The 18,687-nt window shown below is 47.1% G+C and overlaps 1 protein-coding gene across 2 annotated transcripts in view; it reads left to right on the forward strand.

Annotated features, from left to right (window-relative positions):
- The first annotated feature begins 837 nt into the window (after positions 1-837).
- The window catches only part of LOC106599529 (ephrin type-B receptor 1), a 341,747-nt gene continuing 323,897 nt past the window's right edge, over positions 838-18,687 (forward strand). For both annotated transcript variants that reach the window (XM_014190808.3, XM_014190811.3), the window contains exon 1: positions 838-1,169. In XM_014190808.3, the coding sequence (XP_014046283.1) occupies positions 1,106-1,169 (64 nt within the window). In that variant the 5' untranslated portion in view covers positions 838-1,105. The remainder of the gene's footprint in view (positions 1,170-18,687) is intronic.

An 18,687-nucleotide genomic window follows, 5' to 3' on the forward strand; every position in this document is an offset into this window, starting at 1 on the left:
TTCTTAAAGTATAATTTTTAGAGATTACTGATGCTAGTGTCCCCACAACAACAAAACCATGTACTTTTGTCCTTGAAACATGTAATTGAAATACTGTATCAATCCATGAATTACTACGGAGTATGGCTCCTTCTGGGGATTGCCAATATAACTTCCATTAGGAGATGCCTGTGGATCTATTGCCACGGCTATTAAAGAGTAATATGAATTCAAATGGTGCTTGGGACTCTGATTTAAGATAATAGGGGAGGGAGACTGCCAAGTGATACGCCAGCCATGAGACACTGGAGTGGGAAGGTAAGGGAGGGGGAAGTCTGTGAGTGAGAGGAACAGTAGACCAATTCTGTTTTCTCCCTTCTACCTGAAATGTGCATTTTGCACTTAAACCCCCCCCCCCCATATATTTTTAGGGATTGGACTGGTGTAATGAATGTAGTAGGAATTCCCTTCAGCAAAATGCAATCACCAATCCAATTTTAAGCGTTTTAATCGTTGAAGTAAATGAATGGGAGTGAATAATCAAATCAAATCAACGTTTATTGGTCACATACACATGGTTAGCAGATGTTGATGCGAGTGTAGCAATTGGGTTAGAGATGGGGTGACGGGAGAGAGAGAGAGCGAGAGATGAGAAATGAGAAATGTAGGTCTTCTATTCATTTTTGAGGACCATCTAATAATGTAATACCCAAACGGACCAATTGGTGGTGGTATTCTCCTTCGCTGACGCGGTCGGCTGTCGTTTCAAATAGGTCAGGGAAAAGTTTTGTGTTTTCACAATGCAGCTGGGAGGAGCAGACCATTGGCGATTGGTTAGCGATTTTCACTTTTAAATCTGTGATTGGCCCTGCCGCTTTAGCGGGGTGTAAAGAAGCTGTCTTGCCCACTTCTCACTCTCGCCTCCATCCCATACATTCGGCAGGGTCCTACACTGGTTGTCACGCACTGTTTTAGTACGGCTGGAAATGTGACTCTCATAACACGGGTTTACTGACTGGAATGAATACACCGCTCTGTGACAACCGAAGGGATTTTTTTTGTGTGCGTGTCCTGCGTGGTTCTCAGTGGATAGGCCTATAGACTGTGTGGACTATACATTTCTGCAATGACTGTGGATTTGTTTGCAGTTTTATGTGTCATCATCACCACCACGGTTTCTGCGATGGAAGGTAAATTATGGGAATGATCATTGCTGTGTTTTGATGGTTTGGAATGACTGCTCCGCTCCGGAACTCACACTGGCTCTCTCGCGCGGCTCTCCAATGGAATGGCACATGCACATTGTAACGGTGAGAGCGTGCGCTCTGTGATGTCAGTTGAATACAGGGGATGGAATGCACGTTGGTCATGGCAAGCCGGTTCCCGTTATTTTATTCCGAATAGGACGGAGCAGTGGTCTCTCTGTGTCAGTGGGTCTGGCAATAGCCTTCAACGCACTGGTTCAATAAATTCTATAAACTTCTCTTTGAATTGGTTTTCGTTACACAATTAAAATATAGCCAACATGTGGGAGCCTCCTTTTATTTGTTTTGTTGGGGTGGCTTATTATTCCATGAGATAATTGTGTGGTGATCTATAGCCTACATCAGGTTTGGAACACTATCTGTGACATAACAGGGAGAGATGCTCTTTTCCCTGCGAGTGTCGTCCTCAGCGCCTGGGTGTAGGCTAGCCCTCTCCGCCTCGTAGGCTCCGTATGTTGTTCGGGTCACGTCCTGACATAGGCTTCTCATTTGTTTTTAGCGCCAACTCCGAGCAGCAGTAGGATAAATATCGGGCGATTTTATAGATGGCTGCTGGAACTGTTTAGCGACAGTAATGACTCCGCCAGATCAAACCATGGTGATGAGGCACCTCCAGATCAGAACTCTGTGGCTACATGTACGTACAATAGGATCATTTTCCCTGTCTGTTTTCTGGTCTGTCTGGCTGGTCCTCTTTGGCACCCACCCACACGCACAGACAGATACACAAGTGTGTAAGGGAAATCAACAGACAAGTGTGCCATCAGCATCCTTGGCTAATAGCCCTTCTTAGAGCTTTAACATGTTCTTCATTTCCTGTGTAGGAGCCGAGGGACTTGGGCACTAGACATAATGTATGTGCTGCATGCATATCATGCGTCAGCCTCTTGACTACGGAAGAGTTCTCAAACTTCACTTTCTATGCTCACACACTCTCCAAAGCAGATGGTCTCTCGTGGTTCTCTGCTTAGCATAAACAAGTGGAATGAATTAAAGACTAGCAAGTGCAGTGGGCGTTACATGATCGTAGTATCTCTGTTTCATCTTTTTATTCTCATAATGATTACAACGTTCATGCTGCCTGGGTAGCTGTGTTGCTATGTAATTCAGTAAAGCGCTGCTTGCTTGTTTATATTCATCGTATTCTATCACACACACACGTGACCCATTGAACAGTTTCCGAAATCCCTGACTGTAGCTTTAACGGTCTGTCCAGAAAGACAAAGCTGGGTATTGGGTTGAACAGATGGGTAGGGGAGACACATTGGTTTACCCAGGCAACACCAGCGATGAGAGTGATTTCCTTGTTTAGGCTGGTTAATTGAAAGGAGATTGTCTCACGGGCAGGTTAAGATGTTAGCTGATATGATCTACAATCTGTTGGCCTCACTCTCTCTCTCTCTTTCTGTGTGTGTTACTGTGTGTGTGTGTGTGTGTGTGTGTGTGTGTGTGTGTGTGTGTGTGTGTGTGTGTGTGTGTGTGTGTGTGTGTGTGTGAGAGAGAGAGAGCCCTTGCCACATTATCCCTCCCCAGATCTGTGTCCCTGTTAATCTGATTATCTGTCCCTAATCACCACATCAGCCCCGTAATCACAGACACAGTGTCAGAGATCACCCTGTGTGTATATATGAGACGTGTTTGTGTATAAGACTACGTGTGTGTCTGGGGGGGCGGGGGGGGGGGGGGGCACCACTGACCATATGGACAGATTGGTGATGAATAGAGAGTAGCTTCTCCACTAGGCTGATATGTGGTGGATGGACTGGTAGACACACAGAGACACACAGTGACGTCTGTCTGACTGATGGCAGACGTCTGTCCGTGTGAGGGCAGCCATGGCTTCAATGAAAGGTCATGATGTTAGAAAGACCGGGTCAGAAAACCCTGATCCTATCAACTGTTTATGGGACATTAGAAATGACTGGCTGGCTGTGGCTCTGGTTACGTGTGAGGGATCGTTTGGGGGCTGGAGGCAAGCACCCACACACTGACACAGGCAGGCAGGCAAGGACGCGCGCGTGCGCACACACACACACACACACACACATACACACACACACACACACACACACACACACACACACACACACACACACACACACACACACACACACACACACACACACACACACACACACACACACACACACAATGGCAGAGGAGAGGAAAAGCACAGAGACATACAGTAGGTAAATCATCATGGGCTGGGCCAAGAGAGGGATGATAGAGAGGACAGAGAGAAGAGGTATTTGCATTCCATTAGAGAAAAAATGCATGTGCAGTACCCCATCTCTCTCTTTATCTCTCTCTCTCCAGCTCTCTCTCTTACTCCCTCTCTCTCTGTGCAAGTGTGTATCATTATTCACAACAATAGTGGTCATTCTCCACTACTTATAGAGCCATTGCTTATTTCTGTTTGCCCTTAAACCAATTAAGGCTGCTTAGCTGACTGGGAGAGAGAAATGGATGTATGGATGGAGAAGGAGAGAGAGGGGTATATAGATGGAGGGGTAGTGAGAGAAGGAGGAAGAGGAGGGGAAGAGAAAGTGGCGAGGGACAGAGAGAGGACATAGAGATGGAGGGAGAAAGAGAGAGAGAGAGAGAGAGAGAGAGAGAGAGAGAGAGAGAGAGAGAACAACCAAATCCTCCATTAACTAGCTGGGGACTGACTGTTCTGGTACAAGACACATTCATCAACTACAGCAGGAACCAGAGAAGAGAGAGAGTGAGGGAAAGAGAGAGAGAGGCCAGAAGAATGAGAGAGGGCAGGAGGGAGAGAGGCAGCGGGTGAGAAAGAGAGAGTGAGGGAAAGAGAGAGGGCAGGAGAAAGAGAGAGGGCAGGAGAAAGAGTGAGGGTGGGAGAGAGAGAAAGGGCTGGAGAAAAGGGAGTTAGATGAAAAACGTAAAGATTGTGTTTGGCAAAGAACAGCCATGATCATGAAGTCATCCGTTGCTAAATAGGTACAAGTTGATGCTGATGATAGCAAATCCAACAGCCTTTGTGCGTGTGTGTGGGAGAGAGAGAGAGAGAGAGAGAGAGAGAGAGAGAGAGATGTCCAACCCAGAAGACAACAGGTGTGTGTATAGTAACCAGTCCCATAGGAGGAGGTATTGAATACCAGCGATACTGTAATAACACCTACCCAGTGGCATGATGGATTAACGATAATAAGACTAGTACATGTTCATGCATGAGCTTCAACCGCCACGTCATCTTCCAGTCAAACCAACACATTCTCTGTCATATCAGTTCCTAGTATAATAACACGGACCCAATTCTCTCTAGGCAGTATCTATATGATGTCTGAATAAGAAGAGAGCAGCGTTACAGTAGATTCAGCAAACAGAAGTACTTTTTTTGTAATAAAATTGACTGTGTTTGTGTTTGATAGAGAGGGAGAGAGAGAGACCTTGACCCCATCTGTGATGAAGAGAGAGAAGTCACTAATGGAGGTTTAGAAGACCAGTCCTCACCTCTCACTCCCTCTCTCCAAATGGAGAAAGATAAAAAACAGCCCTGTTCTGTATGGGAAGGAGGGGTGAAACACAGTCATACGTGTGTGAGTGCTTGTGTGTATGGGCCTGTATGCATCTTTGCTACAGGGCTAGTGCTGATCTGCTGACCTATAATGCTGTGTGAAGTAGAATGCAATTCTACACTTTCCATATCCTGCAGCATCTATAGTGTACACTTCTGGCCTGTGTTGTGAGCCGAGTGGTATGTAGGGCTATTATAATCTGGGTGGTTCGAGCCCTGAATGCTGATTGGCTGACAGCTGTGGTATATCAGACCGTATACCATGGGTATGACAAAACATTTATTTGTACTAATCTAATTACCAGTAACCAGTTTATAATAGCAATAAGGTACCTCAGGGGTTTGTGGTATATGGCCAATATACCACGGCTAAGGTCTGTATCCAGGCACTCTGCGTTGCGTCGTGTTATTAACCTGTAATGGTTACATTAGAGTGCTTGGAGAGAAAATAGTTATACTTTGCTGCTGGCCTGGCACCTGCCTTCATAACACTTATGAAATCTAACACTTACCCAAAGCATTTTCTAAACCCAGAGGCCCAACATCACGATACCTCCGGGAATGCTTCGCGAAGCAGACTCAGCAGACCAGACCGCGGTTTGGATTTGGGGAAGTGAACAATTCTTCCTTAGCTGTTCATTTTCTCGATTTCGAAAGGCACAACTCAGATTAGACCCAATGTCTTAAGTAGTTGAACATGTTATTACTCCAACCTCGTGAGAGTGACAAACTGACTGTAGTGCAATGTGTACTGGCGGCAGAGAAGTCAGGTGCAGGAGAGCGAAAACTGATTTACAACGGTGCCGTTTAATATCCATAAACCACCGTCAACAGAACAATACAATAATTGGGTCAAACTAAACCCGGTAAATACCAGCATACCATGCATAAGCACTACAAGAAACAATTACCGACAAGGACATGAGGGGAAGAGAGGGTTAAATACACAACATGTAATTGATGGAATTGGAACCAGGTGTGATAGAAGACAAGACAAAACCAATGGAAAATGAAAAGTAGATCAGCGATGGCTAGAAGGTCAGTGACTTCGACCGCCAAACGCCGCCCGAACAAGGAGAGGGACCAACTTCGGCGGAAGTCGTGACAGTACCCCCCCCCTTGACGCGCGGCTCCAGCAGCGAGTTGACACCGGCTTCGGGGACGACCCGGAGGGCGAGGCGCAGGGCGATCCAGGCGAAGACGGTGGAACTCCTGCAGCATTGAAGGGTCCAACACGTCCTCGACCGGAACCCAGCACCTCTCCTCCGGACCGTACCCCTCCCACTCCACGAGATACTGAAGGCCCCTCGCCCGATGCCTCGAATCCAGTATGGAGCGAACGGAGTACGCCCCCCCCCCCCCCCCCGATGTCTATAGGGGGCGGAGGAACCTCACGCACCTCAGACTCCTGGAGCGGGCCAGCCACCACCAGCCTAAGGAGAGACACATGGAACGAGGGGTTAATACAGTAATCGGGTGGAAGCTGTAACCAATAACAAACCTCGTTCACTCTCCTCAGGACTTTAAATGGCCCCACAAACCGTGGACCCAGCTTCCGGCAGGGCAGGCGGAGGGGCAGGTTTTGGGTCGAGTGCCAGACCCGGTCCCTCGGTGCGAACACCGGGGCCTCACTGCGGTGGCGATCTGCGTTCACCTTTTGGTGCGTCACGGCCTGCTGAAGGTGAACACGGACAGCTTCCCATGTCTCCTGTGTGCGCCTGAACCAGTCGTCCACCGCAGGAACCTCGGTCGGACTCTGATGCCAAGGTGCCAGAACCGGCTGGCACCCCAGTACGCACTGGAAGGGAGAGAGGTTAGTGGAGGAGGGGTGACGTGAGTTCTATGCCATCTCGGCCCAGGGCACGAGCTTACCTCTGGGCTTGTGCCTAGGAGCCTTACACTGGGCGCACACCGAGCAGGAGGAAACATAAACCCTCATGTCCTTAGCCAAGGTAGGCCACCAGTACCTCCCGCTCAAACAGCGCACTGTCCGACCGATCCCATGATGACCAGAGGAGGGTGACGTGTGGGCCCAATAGATCAACCGGTCACGAACAGCAGACGGGACGTACAGACGCCCAGCGGGACACTGGACGGGAGCGGGCTCTGCACGTAATGCCTGCTCTATGTCCATGTCCAGCTCCCACACTACCGGCGCCACCAGGCAGGAGGCGGGGAGTATGGGAGTGGGATCCATGGGCCGCTCCTCTGTGTCATACAGCCGGGACAATGCGTCTGCCTTCACGTTCTGGGAGCCTGGTCTGTAGGAAAGTGTAAACACAAAATGGGTGAAAAACATGGCCCACCTTGCCTGGCGAGGGTTCAGTCTCCTCGCTGCCCGGATGTACTCCAGATTGCGGTGGTCAGTCCAGATGAGAAAAGGGTGTTTAGCCTCCTCAATCCAATGTCTCCACACATGCTCGGCGCGTGTAGCTGAGTATATCAAAATGTCATCAATATACACCACTACACCCTGCCCATGCATGTCCCTGAAAATCTCGTCTACAAAGGCTTGGAAGACTGATGGCGCATTCATCAACCCATACGGCATGACAAGGTACTCATAGTGCCCTGAGGTCGTACTGAAAGCCGTCTTCCACTCGTCTCCCTCCCGGACACGCACCAGGTTGTAAGCACTCCTGAGATGTAGTTTGGTGAAGAAGCGCGCCCCGTGCATTGACTCAATCGCTGTGGCTATGAGCGGTAGCAGGTAACTATACCTCACAGTGATCTGATTCAGACCCCGATAGTCAATACACGGGCGCAGACTTCTCTCCTTCTTCTTCACAAAAAAGAAACTCGAGGAGGCGGGTGAAGTGGAGGACCGAATGTACCCCTGACGCAGGGATTCGGAGACCTATGTTTCCATAGCCTCCGTCCCTGCCTGTGAGAGGGGAAACGCGTGACTCCTGGGAAGTGCAGCGTCTACCAGGAGATTTATCACACAATCGCCCAGTCGATGGGGTGGTAATTGAGAGCCAAATTGGCATATTCAGGGGGAATGCACACGGTGGAGACCTGGTCTGGACTCTCCACCGTAGTGGCGCCAACGGAAACCCCTAAACACCTACCTGAGCCCTCTCGCGACCACCCCGTGAGAGCCTTCTGTGTCCAAGAAACAGTGGGGTTATGACAAGCTAACCAGGGTAGGCCCAGCACCACGGGAAACGCAGGAAAGTCAATAAGGAAGAGACTAATTCTCTCCTTATGACCCCCTTGCGTCACCATGCCCAAAGGAGCGGTGACCTCCCTAATCAACCCTGACCCTAATGGTCGACTATCTAAGGCATGAACGGGGAAGGGCACAGCCACGGGAACATTGGGGATCCCTAAACTATGGGCTAACGCTCTATCAATAAATTTCCCAGCCGCGCCTGAATCGACGAGCGCCTTATGCTGGGAATCTGGGGAAAACTCAGGGAAAGTGACACACACAAACATATGTGCAACTGAGGGCTCTGGGTGAGATTGGTGCCGGCTTACCTGGGGTGACGCCAGAGTGCCCTGCTTGCTGCCTCGATCCCCAGAGGAACCAACCCAGCACCGACCGGCAGTGTGACCTCTGCGGCCACAGATGGTGCACGAGCTGGAACCCCCTCCGGTCTCTCTGCACACCGCCCCTCCCAGCTCAATGGGTATCGGATAGGGGGTGCGGGAGGATGGAACCACCAGTCCCCGATCTGAACATCCGCGGGTAGCCAGCAGATTGTCCAGCCGGATGGACAGGTCCACCAGCTGGTCGAACGTGAGGGTGGTGTTTCTGCAGGCCAACTCCCGACGGACGTCCTCGCGCAGACTGCAGCGGTAATGGTCGATCAGGGCCCTGTCGTTCCATCCCACGCCGGCAGCCAGGATCCTAAACTCCAGGGCGAACTCCTGGGCACTCCTCGTCTCCTGCCTCAGATGGAAGAGGCGTTCACCCACTGCTCTACCCTCGGGCGGGTGGTCGAAGACAGCCCGGAAACGGCGGGTGAACTCCTCAAACTGGTCCAACGCCGCATCTCCCTCTCTCCACACGGCGTTGGCCAACTCCAGGGCTTTCCCGGTGAGGCACGAGACGAGGGCGGACATCCTCTCATGGCCCGACGGAGCCGGGTGGACGGTGGCCAGGTATAGGTCTAGTTGTAAAAGGAACCCCTGGCAGTTCGCAGCCTTTCCGTCTTATTCCTGGGGCAGTGAGAGACGAATCCCACTGGGAACAGGAGGAAGAGGGGCGCTCAGGGGAGACTCCGATTGTGCTGGTGGAGGCGCTGGAAGAACTCCCTGTCTCTCCCAGCGGTCCATTGTCTGGACAACGCGGTCCATGGCGGTGCCAAGATGGTGGAGCATTGCTGCGTGCTCCAGGACGCGCTCCTCTACCCCTATACCCGGGGTACCTGCTCCTGCTGACTCCATAGTTTGGTCGGTAATTCTGTAGTGCAATGCCGACAAGGACATGAGGGGGAACAGAGGGTTAAATACACAACGTGTAATTGATGGAATTGGAACCAGGTGTGATGGAAGACAAGACAAAACCAATGGAAAATGAAAAGTGGATCAGCGATGGCTAGAAGATCGGTGACTTCGACCGCCGAATGCCGCCCGAACAGGGAGAGGGACCAACTTCGGCGGAAGTCGTGATACTGACACGTTTTCATTTTCATCAAAACAACTTTATATTGATGGAGTGCCTTTGTTTTGACGGCCTGCACATGCACAGTTCGGCGCGACGCGACCGTTAGACCCAATGACGTGTTTCTGCACATGAGCTTTTCTAGCCCACGTCGCCATGACATCGCCTACGAATTACTACAACAGGTTCTCATTTATCAACAGATATATGCAGTATACTCAAGTTAATTGATTTCAATACAATATTGATGTGAGTGATTAATTTGCCCTTGTTTTTGATCACAGTAGAACAAGCTAATCAATTCCAGTCTTGAGTGACCGCTTGGTAAATACTGGTGCGTGTGCTGTTTATAAGCTACTAATTTAGCTAAATACAATAATCTGAACACAAGTGTGACGTGTGTCTAGAGAGTAACTTTTATGTATTGGTCTTCAAAATATCACAAGTTTTTTCAGCATATTGATGAAGAATTTAAAACCGGTGTTTTGACACTGGGCCATAAATCAAAAAGTCATGACAATAGGAAGCATTAAAATTCTTATGGTCAATGTATCTTTTTGGAATATAAATTATACTTTTAACATAATTTTTCAACAGGGTTCTACTTAATCAGGTAAAAACTACTGAATGAGCCAAAAACGTGCTCTGATTTATTGATTTGATGATATTAGTGAAATCGTGAATATATGTTTGTTCTGGCTACAATAAGCTCTAAAGGCTTTGTGATAGTGGTGACCCCCCAGCCTGCCTCCAGCCCTGCCACTGTTCGAAGCCTGACTGAGGAAGATGGCCCATCCGCCATTCTGATGCCAGAGACCATGATGCCTAAGACCATGATGCCTGAGACCATGATGCCTGAGACCATGATGCCAAGGACCATTACAGAGAACTGAGGGGCATTAGGGCTGTTACAGCTCAGTGGAGCCAGTCTTCCATGGCTTTCACCACCCACAGGACGCACACACACAATCCCCCTCAGAGCTCACCTTACCCCAGAGACATCCGAGCCTCAAAACAGCCAGATGGTGGATAGGAGGTGGTGTTGGGGGAGATGGAGTGGAATGTGATTTGTGTGTGTGTTGTCAGTGAGTCTGTGTGTGTGTGTGTGTGTGTGCATGTGTGTGTGCATGTGTGTGTCTGTGTGTTTCTGTTTGTGTGACTGCCTGTGTGTGTGTGTTTGTGCACAGTCCACTTTGTGTTTGTCTATACGTGTGTGTGTGTGTCTGTGTGTGTCCATTTGCGTATCTGTGTATTCATGTGTGCACTTGCATGGGAATAGACACCCTCGTCTTCACTAGCATTACATGTTAGTGGTCTAGTCCTGACTGTCACAGGCTCCTGTGTTCGGATTCGCTGTAGAGACGCTATCTCTGTGGAATGTTGTGTTTTACTGGTCTCGCTTCACACTCTCCTGCTATCATCATGCAGCACAGGTGGATGATACCATTAGATAGACTGCCTTATCAAACCAATCACACATCCAAATACTGGATAGACAGCCTTATCTAACCAATCACATGTTCAAACACTGAATAGACTGCCTTATCTAACCAATCACATGTCCAAACACTGGCTAGACTGCCTTATCTAACCAATCACACGTCCAAACACTGGATAGATCAGTTTATATAACCAATCACTCTAGAGCTGGGTGATAAATCGAATTACAATTTTCTTGATTGCTTGAGCACATTTGTCCAAACAATTAACACGAAGCCCCAAACTGAAACACGTTGGCCAAAGTTACATATTTAATTTGCAAAATGCATTAAAACTTTCAAAACATGAAATTCTGTACATGACACAAAATCAGCTACCTCCATCTAAACATACAACTTGTTATCTAATGAAAAGTTATTTCAATCAATCGTTACACAATCAAATCAATGCGCCGAATACGACAGTGAAATGCATACTTACAAACAATTAACCAACAATGCAGTTTTAAGAAAATACCTAAAAAGTAAGAGATAAAAGTAACAAATAATTAAAGAACAGCAGTAAAATAACAATAGCAAGGCTATATACAGGGGGTACCGGTACAGAGTCAATGTGCGGGGGCACCGGTGTCGAGGTAATTGAGGTAATAAACTCAAGCATAAAAAGAAACGTCCCTATTTAAGGACCCTGTCTTTCAAAGATAATTCGTAAAAATCCAAATAACTTCACAGATCTTCATTGTAAAGGGTTTAAACTCTGTTTCCCATGCTTGTTCAATGAACCATAAACAATTAATGAAAATGCACCTGTGGAACGGTCGTGAAGACACGAACAGCTTACAGACGGTAGGCAATTAAGGGGTCTTTCTACTGACTCTGAAAAACACCAAAAGAAAGATGCCCAGGGTCCCAGCTCATCTGTGTGAACGTGCCTTCGGCATGCTGCAAGGAGGCATGAGTACTGCAGATGTGGCCAGGGCAATACATTTCCGTACTGTGAGACGCCTAAAACAGAGCTACAGGGAGACAAGACGGACAGTTGATCGTCCTCGCAGTGGCAGACCACGTGTAACAAAACCTGCACAGGATCGGTACATCCGAACATCACACCTGCGGGACAGGTACAGGATGGCAACAACAACTGCCCGAGTTACACCAGGAACGCACAATCCCTCCGTCAGTGCTCAGACTGTCCGCAATAGGTTGAGAGAGGCTGGACTGAGGGCTTGTAGGCCTGTTGTAAGTCAGGTCCTCAGCAGACATCACCGGCAACAACGTCACCTATGGGTACAAACCCACCGTCGCTGGAACAGACAGGACTGGCAAAAAGTGCTCTTCACTGACGAGTCGCGGTTTTGTCTCACCAGGGGTGATGGTCGGATTTGCGTTTATCATCGAAAGAATGAGCGTTACACCGAGGCCTGTACTCTGGAGCAGGATCGATTTGGAGGTGGAGGGTCTATCAAGGTCTGGGGTGGTGTGTCACAGCATCATCGGACTGAGCCTGTTGTCATTGCAGGAAATCTCAACGCTGTGTGTTACAGGGAAGACATTCTCCTCCCTCATGTGGTACCCTTCCTGCAGGCTCATCCTGACATGACCCTCCAGCATGACAATGTCACCAGCCGTACTGCTTGTTCTGTGTGTGATTTCCTGCAAGACAGAAATGTCAGTGTTCTGCCATGGCCAGCGAAAAGCCCGGATCTCAATCCCATTGAGCACGTCTGGGACCTGTTGGATCGGAGGGTGAGGGCTAGGGCCATTGCCCCCAGAAATGTCGGGGAACTTGCAGGTGCCTTGGTGGAAGAGTGGGGTAACATCTCAGCAAATCTGGTGCTGTCCATGAGGAGGAGATGAACTGCAGTACTTAATGCAGCTGGTGGCCACACCAGATACTGACTGTTACTTTTGATTTTGATCCCCCCTTTGTTCAGGGACACATTATTCAATTTCTGTCATATGTCTGTGGAACTTCAGTTTATGTCTCAGTTGTTGAATCTTGTTATGTTCATACAATATTTTTACACATGTTAAGTTTGCTGAAAATAAACGCAGTTGACAGTGAGAGGACGTTTCTTTTTTTGCTGAGTTTATGTACATGTGCAGTCGGTAGAGTTATTAAAGTGACTATGCATAAATAATAACAGAGAGTAGCAGCAGCGTAAAATAAGGGGGGGGGGGGGGGGCAATGGACTAGCATTTTCCTGTTTGCTTATGACGGTTTACAGCTTATTGAGTGCGGTCTTAGATCCAGCATCGGTCTGTGGTGGTATGTAGACAGCTACAGATGAAAACTCTCTAGGTAGATAGTGTGGTCTACAGCTTATCATGAGATACTCTAACTCAGGCGAGCAAAACCTTGAGACTTCCTTAGATATCGTGCACCAGCTGTTGTTTACCAGAGGCTGCTCTCATATCCTGCCGATAGAGTGTGTAACCCACCAGCTGTATGTTATTAATGTCGTTGTTCAGCCATGACTCGGTGAAACATAAAATATTACAGTTTTTATTGTCCCGTTGGTAGGATATATATGAACTTTTAGTTCGTCCCATTTGTTTTCCAGCGATTGAACATTGGCTAACAGTACGGATGGCAAAGGCAGATTAGCTATTTGTCGCCTGATCCTCACAAGGCACCCCGATCTCTTTCCACTAAATCTCTGTTTCTTTCTCCTGCGAATGACGGGATGAGGGCCTGTTCAGGTGTCTGGTGTATGTCCTTCCCGTCTGACTCATTAAAGAAAAAATATTTGTCCAAGTCGAGGTGAGTAATTGCTGTTCTGATGTCCAGAAGCTATTTTCGGTCATAAGAGATGGTAGCAGCAACATTATGTACAAAAGGAGTTTCAAACAATGCGAGAAATCTAACAAAATAGCACGGCTGGTTAAGAGCCAATAAAACAGCAGCCATCCTTTCTGGCGCCATCATACAGATATCCCAATAAATACTAAGTAGGCCTACAATTATCATAATACCCTAACATGGTTAACCCTCTTTTATATTTTTTCTAGGCCATTTGTTGATACTATAATAGGAAAAAAAACATATTATCACAGCATGGGCTGTATTATTTTTTCCTAAAATGATTTTACCAAAGCTGACTAATGCAGAAATGTCACTCGAGCATGAATATCCTGAAACAAAAGGCTTTATTTGACCTTTTTCCATTTTAACTGAGAGCTGAACTATCTTCCTCTATGGGCCCCTCTACCTCTCCTTTGTCCTTGCCTTCGGCCTCTTACTTGATCCATTCATGCAAACAGCAACTCAGAGAAGACTTCATTTATACATGAATAAGGGCTGATTGCTGATTGAACAATTGTGCAAAGACGTTTTGCCCCCACCGCAGAAGAGGTTGACATTCATGGGAGTAATTTGTATCAGCTGTGAGCTAATGTTTTAATTTTGTTTGTCATGATTTACTCAACTGAGTTTTGCGTCTTTTGCAGAGAGTTGCAAAAAATGTGCTTAGCATTTGCATTGTGTGTGAAAGCAATGAGAAATGACTTAGTTTTACAAAAAATAATGCTGTTGTGCTAATTAGGTTATGATGGACATCAAGTCGACACCAGTTTCATTAAAAGTGTCTTAGCAATCTAGAAAAACTGTAATTCAGATATTTTTCTGCGACACTCCAAATGCCTGTCTCGCAAGACTCAATAGTTTTGTTGTTGTTGTTGTTGTTAATGTTCTATATTGCCTGCTACAAGAAGTTAGTCAATATTAGTGAATGTGCATTATGCATGTTTCTGTTTAAATTTGTAACAGAAAGGACATTTTCATAGACTGACTTGAAAGCCAGATCAGTGATTATTGCATAAACACAAGTTAAACTATTTTGATAAAATAAGGAAATGATTAATGGGTCTTCATGTGGAAGGCTTATATTTAGCCTAGGTATAATTTTACAAGCCCTGAATTCATTAGATTATTGCTGACTGTTTGAAATGCAGTGTATTTGACGTTTAATTGTACAACAACCCTTACTTAGGGAAAAATATATAAGTGAATCGTCCATAAGTTTGAAAAAATGTAGATATTGTTTTAAGGCCATATCGCCCAGCCCAAAATCACACGCCTAAGCACTGAATAGACCAGCTTGTCTAACCAATCACACATCATAACATTCATTTGATGCTGGACCAGACCTGTATGACTCAACCCAAACACTCTGAATCACCGTTTTCCTTCGTGAATCTGTTTCTCAGAACACAAACACATAAAATGTGAAAATGCGTGATGTGGAAATGTGAGTTATTGACATTAGCAATTACCTGTCTTTCTCTGAAATGGGTTAGCAATGTGAAAAGAGGGCATGATTTCTGCCATTACCTGTTCTGACTCGGGGGGAATAGGGTTACAAACAGCCAGTCAGCATTAAAGGGGAGCCTCTTCGATATTAGCCGAGGAGAGATTGGAGAGAAGAAAGAAGAGAGAGATTGGAGAGAAAGATTGAAAGACACAGAGAGAGAGAGAGGGGGGACAGAGAGAGAGAGAGAAAAGCAAAGCAGAAAGTATTCATTATTGAGTCCTGTTTCTCCTGAGTCCTACAGTGTCCCTACTTCTGGGGCCTCTACTCTTACAGACCAACCAGATACAGCAAGCTTCCCAACACCGCAATTTGCATCGCTAGCTCAACAATGCCCACGCTATTGACTTGGGCTGGCTTTTTCTTTCCTTTTTTCAGAGGAGGAAATGAAAATTTTAATTAAAACTTGAAACAGCAGCCGAACCAGCAGCAGAGGCAGACTTTTCTCCTCTCTCAACCTCCAACCTTGGAATAATTGGTTGTGTACCTCCTCCCTTCCTCCTTCCCTCCATCCCCTGTTCTCTTTCTTTCAGTTAAATTTATATTTTACATTTTAGTCATTTAGCAGACACTCTTATCTAGAGTGACTTACAGTTTATCTTAAGATAGCCAGGTGGGACAAACACATTTCTCAGTCATTGTAATACATTTTTTTGAGGATAGCCTAAAAGGAAGGGAAGGTTCTGGATAAGTTGCAGGGGTTTGATGGCAAAAGCGGGGAGCCCAGCCAACAGCGAGGTCTTGGAGCGGTCAGGTCTTCCCTGGGAGGGAGAGCAGCTCCGTCTTGTTGAGCTTGAGGTAGTGGGCCGACATCCAAGCTGAGATATCTGCCAGGGACACAGAGATGCGTGTCGCCACCTGGTTGTCAGAAGGGTGAAAGGAAAAAAGTAGTTGAGTGTCATCTGCATAGCATTGATAGGAGAGACCATGTGAGGATATGATGGAGCCGAGTGACTTGGTGTATCGAGAGAAGAGGAGAGGGCCTAGAACCATGTCCTGGGGGACACCAGTAGTGAGAGTACATGGTGCAGACACAGATCCTCTCCACGTCATCTGGTAGGATCGGTTTGCCAGGTAGGATGCAATCCAAGAGTGTGCAGAGTTTGAGATGCCCAGCCCTGAGAGTGTGGAGAGGAGGATCTGATAGTTCATTGAAGGAAGTGGATAGATCTAGGAGAATGAGAACAGAGGAGAGAGAATCAGCTTTGGCAGTGCAGAGAGCCTTCGTGACACAGAGGCGAGCAGTCTCGGTTGAGTGACCCATCTTGAAGCCTGACTGGTTAGGGTCAAGAAGATCGTCAGAGACAGCACGCTCAAGTTTATTGGAAATAAAAGAAAGAAGAAATACCGGTCTTATATAAAAAAAATACCCCCCTTTTTCGATCTTGTCTCATCGCTGCAACTCCCAACGTGCTCGGGAGAGGCGAAGGTGGAGTCATGCGTCCTCCAAAACATGATCCGTCTAAACACGCTCCTTAACACCTGCCAGCTTAACCCGGAAGCCAGCCGCACCAGTGTGTCGGAAGAAACACCATTCAACTGGCAACTGGGGTCAGCCTGCAGGCCCCTGGCCCATCACAAGGAGTCGCTAGAGCACAATGAGCCAAGTAAAGCTCCACCGGCCAAACCCTCCTCCGCCTCTAGCACTGCGATACAGTGCCTTTGTTTCTTGGGGAGGGATAGCGACTCTGGTCATTTTGAAGTCAGAGGGGATGCAGCCAGTGGTCAGGGATGAGTTGATGAGGGAAGTGAGAAGGCCTCCAGAGATGGTCTGGAGAAGTTGGGGGGGCCGGGGAGGGGGTCGAGCTGACAGGTTGTCGGGCAGCTGGACCTCACTAGACGCAGGATTTCATCTGGAGAGAAAAGATGCAGTTGTGAAGTTTTAAATTTGTGTACCCCTCCTGGAGCTGGGTGAAGATTTAAACGTTGTGTACCCCTCCTGGGTCTGGGTAAAGTTTTAAACGTTGTGTACCCCTCCTGGGGCTGGGTGAAGTTTTAAACGTTGTGTACCCCTCCTAGGGCTGAGGGAAGTTTTAAACGTTGTGTACCCCTCCTAGGGCTGGGTGAAGTTTTAAACGTTGTGTACCCCTCCTGGGGCTGGGTGAAGTTTTAAACGTTGTGTACCCCTCCTGGGGCTGGGTGAAGTTTTAAACGTTGTGTACCCCCTCCTGGGGCTGAGTGAAGTTTTAAACGTTGTGTACCCCTCCTAGGGCTGGGTGAAGTTTTAAACGTTGTGTACCCCTCCTAGGGCTGAGGGAAGTTTTAAACGTTGTGTACCTCTCCTGAGGCTGGGTGAAGTTTTAAACGTTGTGTACCCCTCCTAGGGCTGAGGGAAGTTTTAAACGTTGTGTACCTCTCCTGGGGCTGGGTAAAGTTTTAAACGTTGTGTACCCCTCCTAGGGTTGAGAGAAGTTTTAAACGTTGTGTACCCCTCCTAGGGCTGAGGGAAGTTTTAAACGTTGTGTACCTCTCCTGGGGCTGGGTAAAGTTTTAAATGTTGTGTACCCCTCCTAGGGTTGAGAGAAGTTTTAAACGTTGTGTACCCCTCCTAGGGCTGGGTGAAGTTTTAAATGTTGGGTACCCCTCCTAGGGCTGAGGGAAGTTTTAAACATTGTGTACCCCTCCTAGGGCTGGGGGAAGTTTTAAATGTTGTGTACCCCTCCTAGGGCTGAGGGAAGTTTTAAACATTGTGTACCCCTCCTAGGGCTGGGGGAAGTTTTTAACATTGTGTAACCCCTCCTAGGGCTGGGTGAAAATTTTATATTTTTGTGTAATTAAAATGTATGTTTTTGCGCAATATTCCAAATACCTGTATTGCAAGAATCAAGGTTTTCTTATTTTATGTACGCTTGTTCTCATGTTTCTGGCAGGCGACAAGCTTAGGTTCAAAATGGCCTTATTTTGGACATACTGTAACTTAGCGAGAGTGATAACTCTCGCTTTGCCTCTTCCACTATGGTTTACACACATACCAAGCCCCTCCCCCTGCCTCTCACGCCAACAAAGTTGAGAGATCACATCTAGATCTCTGACAAGCGGTTTCAACTCACTATTTGCATTTGAGGTTTGGTCCCACAGAATCGTTCATATGGACACAAACACATTGAGACATTATTTTACTGTAATAGAGGAGGTTAACTATTCTAACGATATCATTTTTATGTCTCAACTACTCAAATAGAGCACAGAGCAGACACTACTTAAACGAGAATATCAATCAACATTGATTCTGGAAAATGAATGCTCTGGTTGTACCGTTAGCAGCATTTTAGTCAAAGACTGTTATACTAGCTGTCTAGTCTGTGTTTTATAAACGTGCAGTAAGCATAACACAATTATATGAGGAATTGGCAACTCATTCTCATTCTGAAAAATAAGGAACTGCACTTGAGTTCAACATCTGAACAAAGTGGACAGGCTAACATGCTGTTCAAACTGTTGGAGACAGACTGAAGGGTGTGTTCATAGCAATTCAACTGTTCAACCTTGTTAACTAGCAAATAGATCCAAGTTGGCTAAACTTGAGATATAAAGATTAGTTGGC

The sequence above is a fragment of the Salmo salar genome, chromosome 03 (assembly GCF_965601325.2).
Source record: "Salmo salar chromosome 03, fSalSal1, whole genome shotgun sequence".
NCBI lineage: Eukaryota > Metazoa > Chordata > Actinopteri > Salmoniformes > Salmonidae > Salmo > Salmo salar.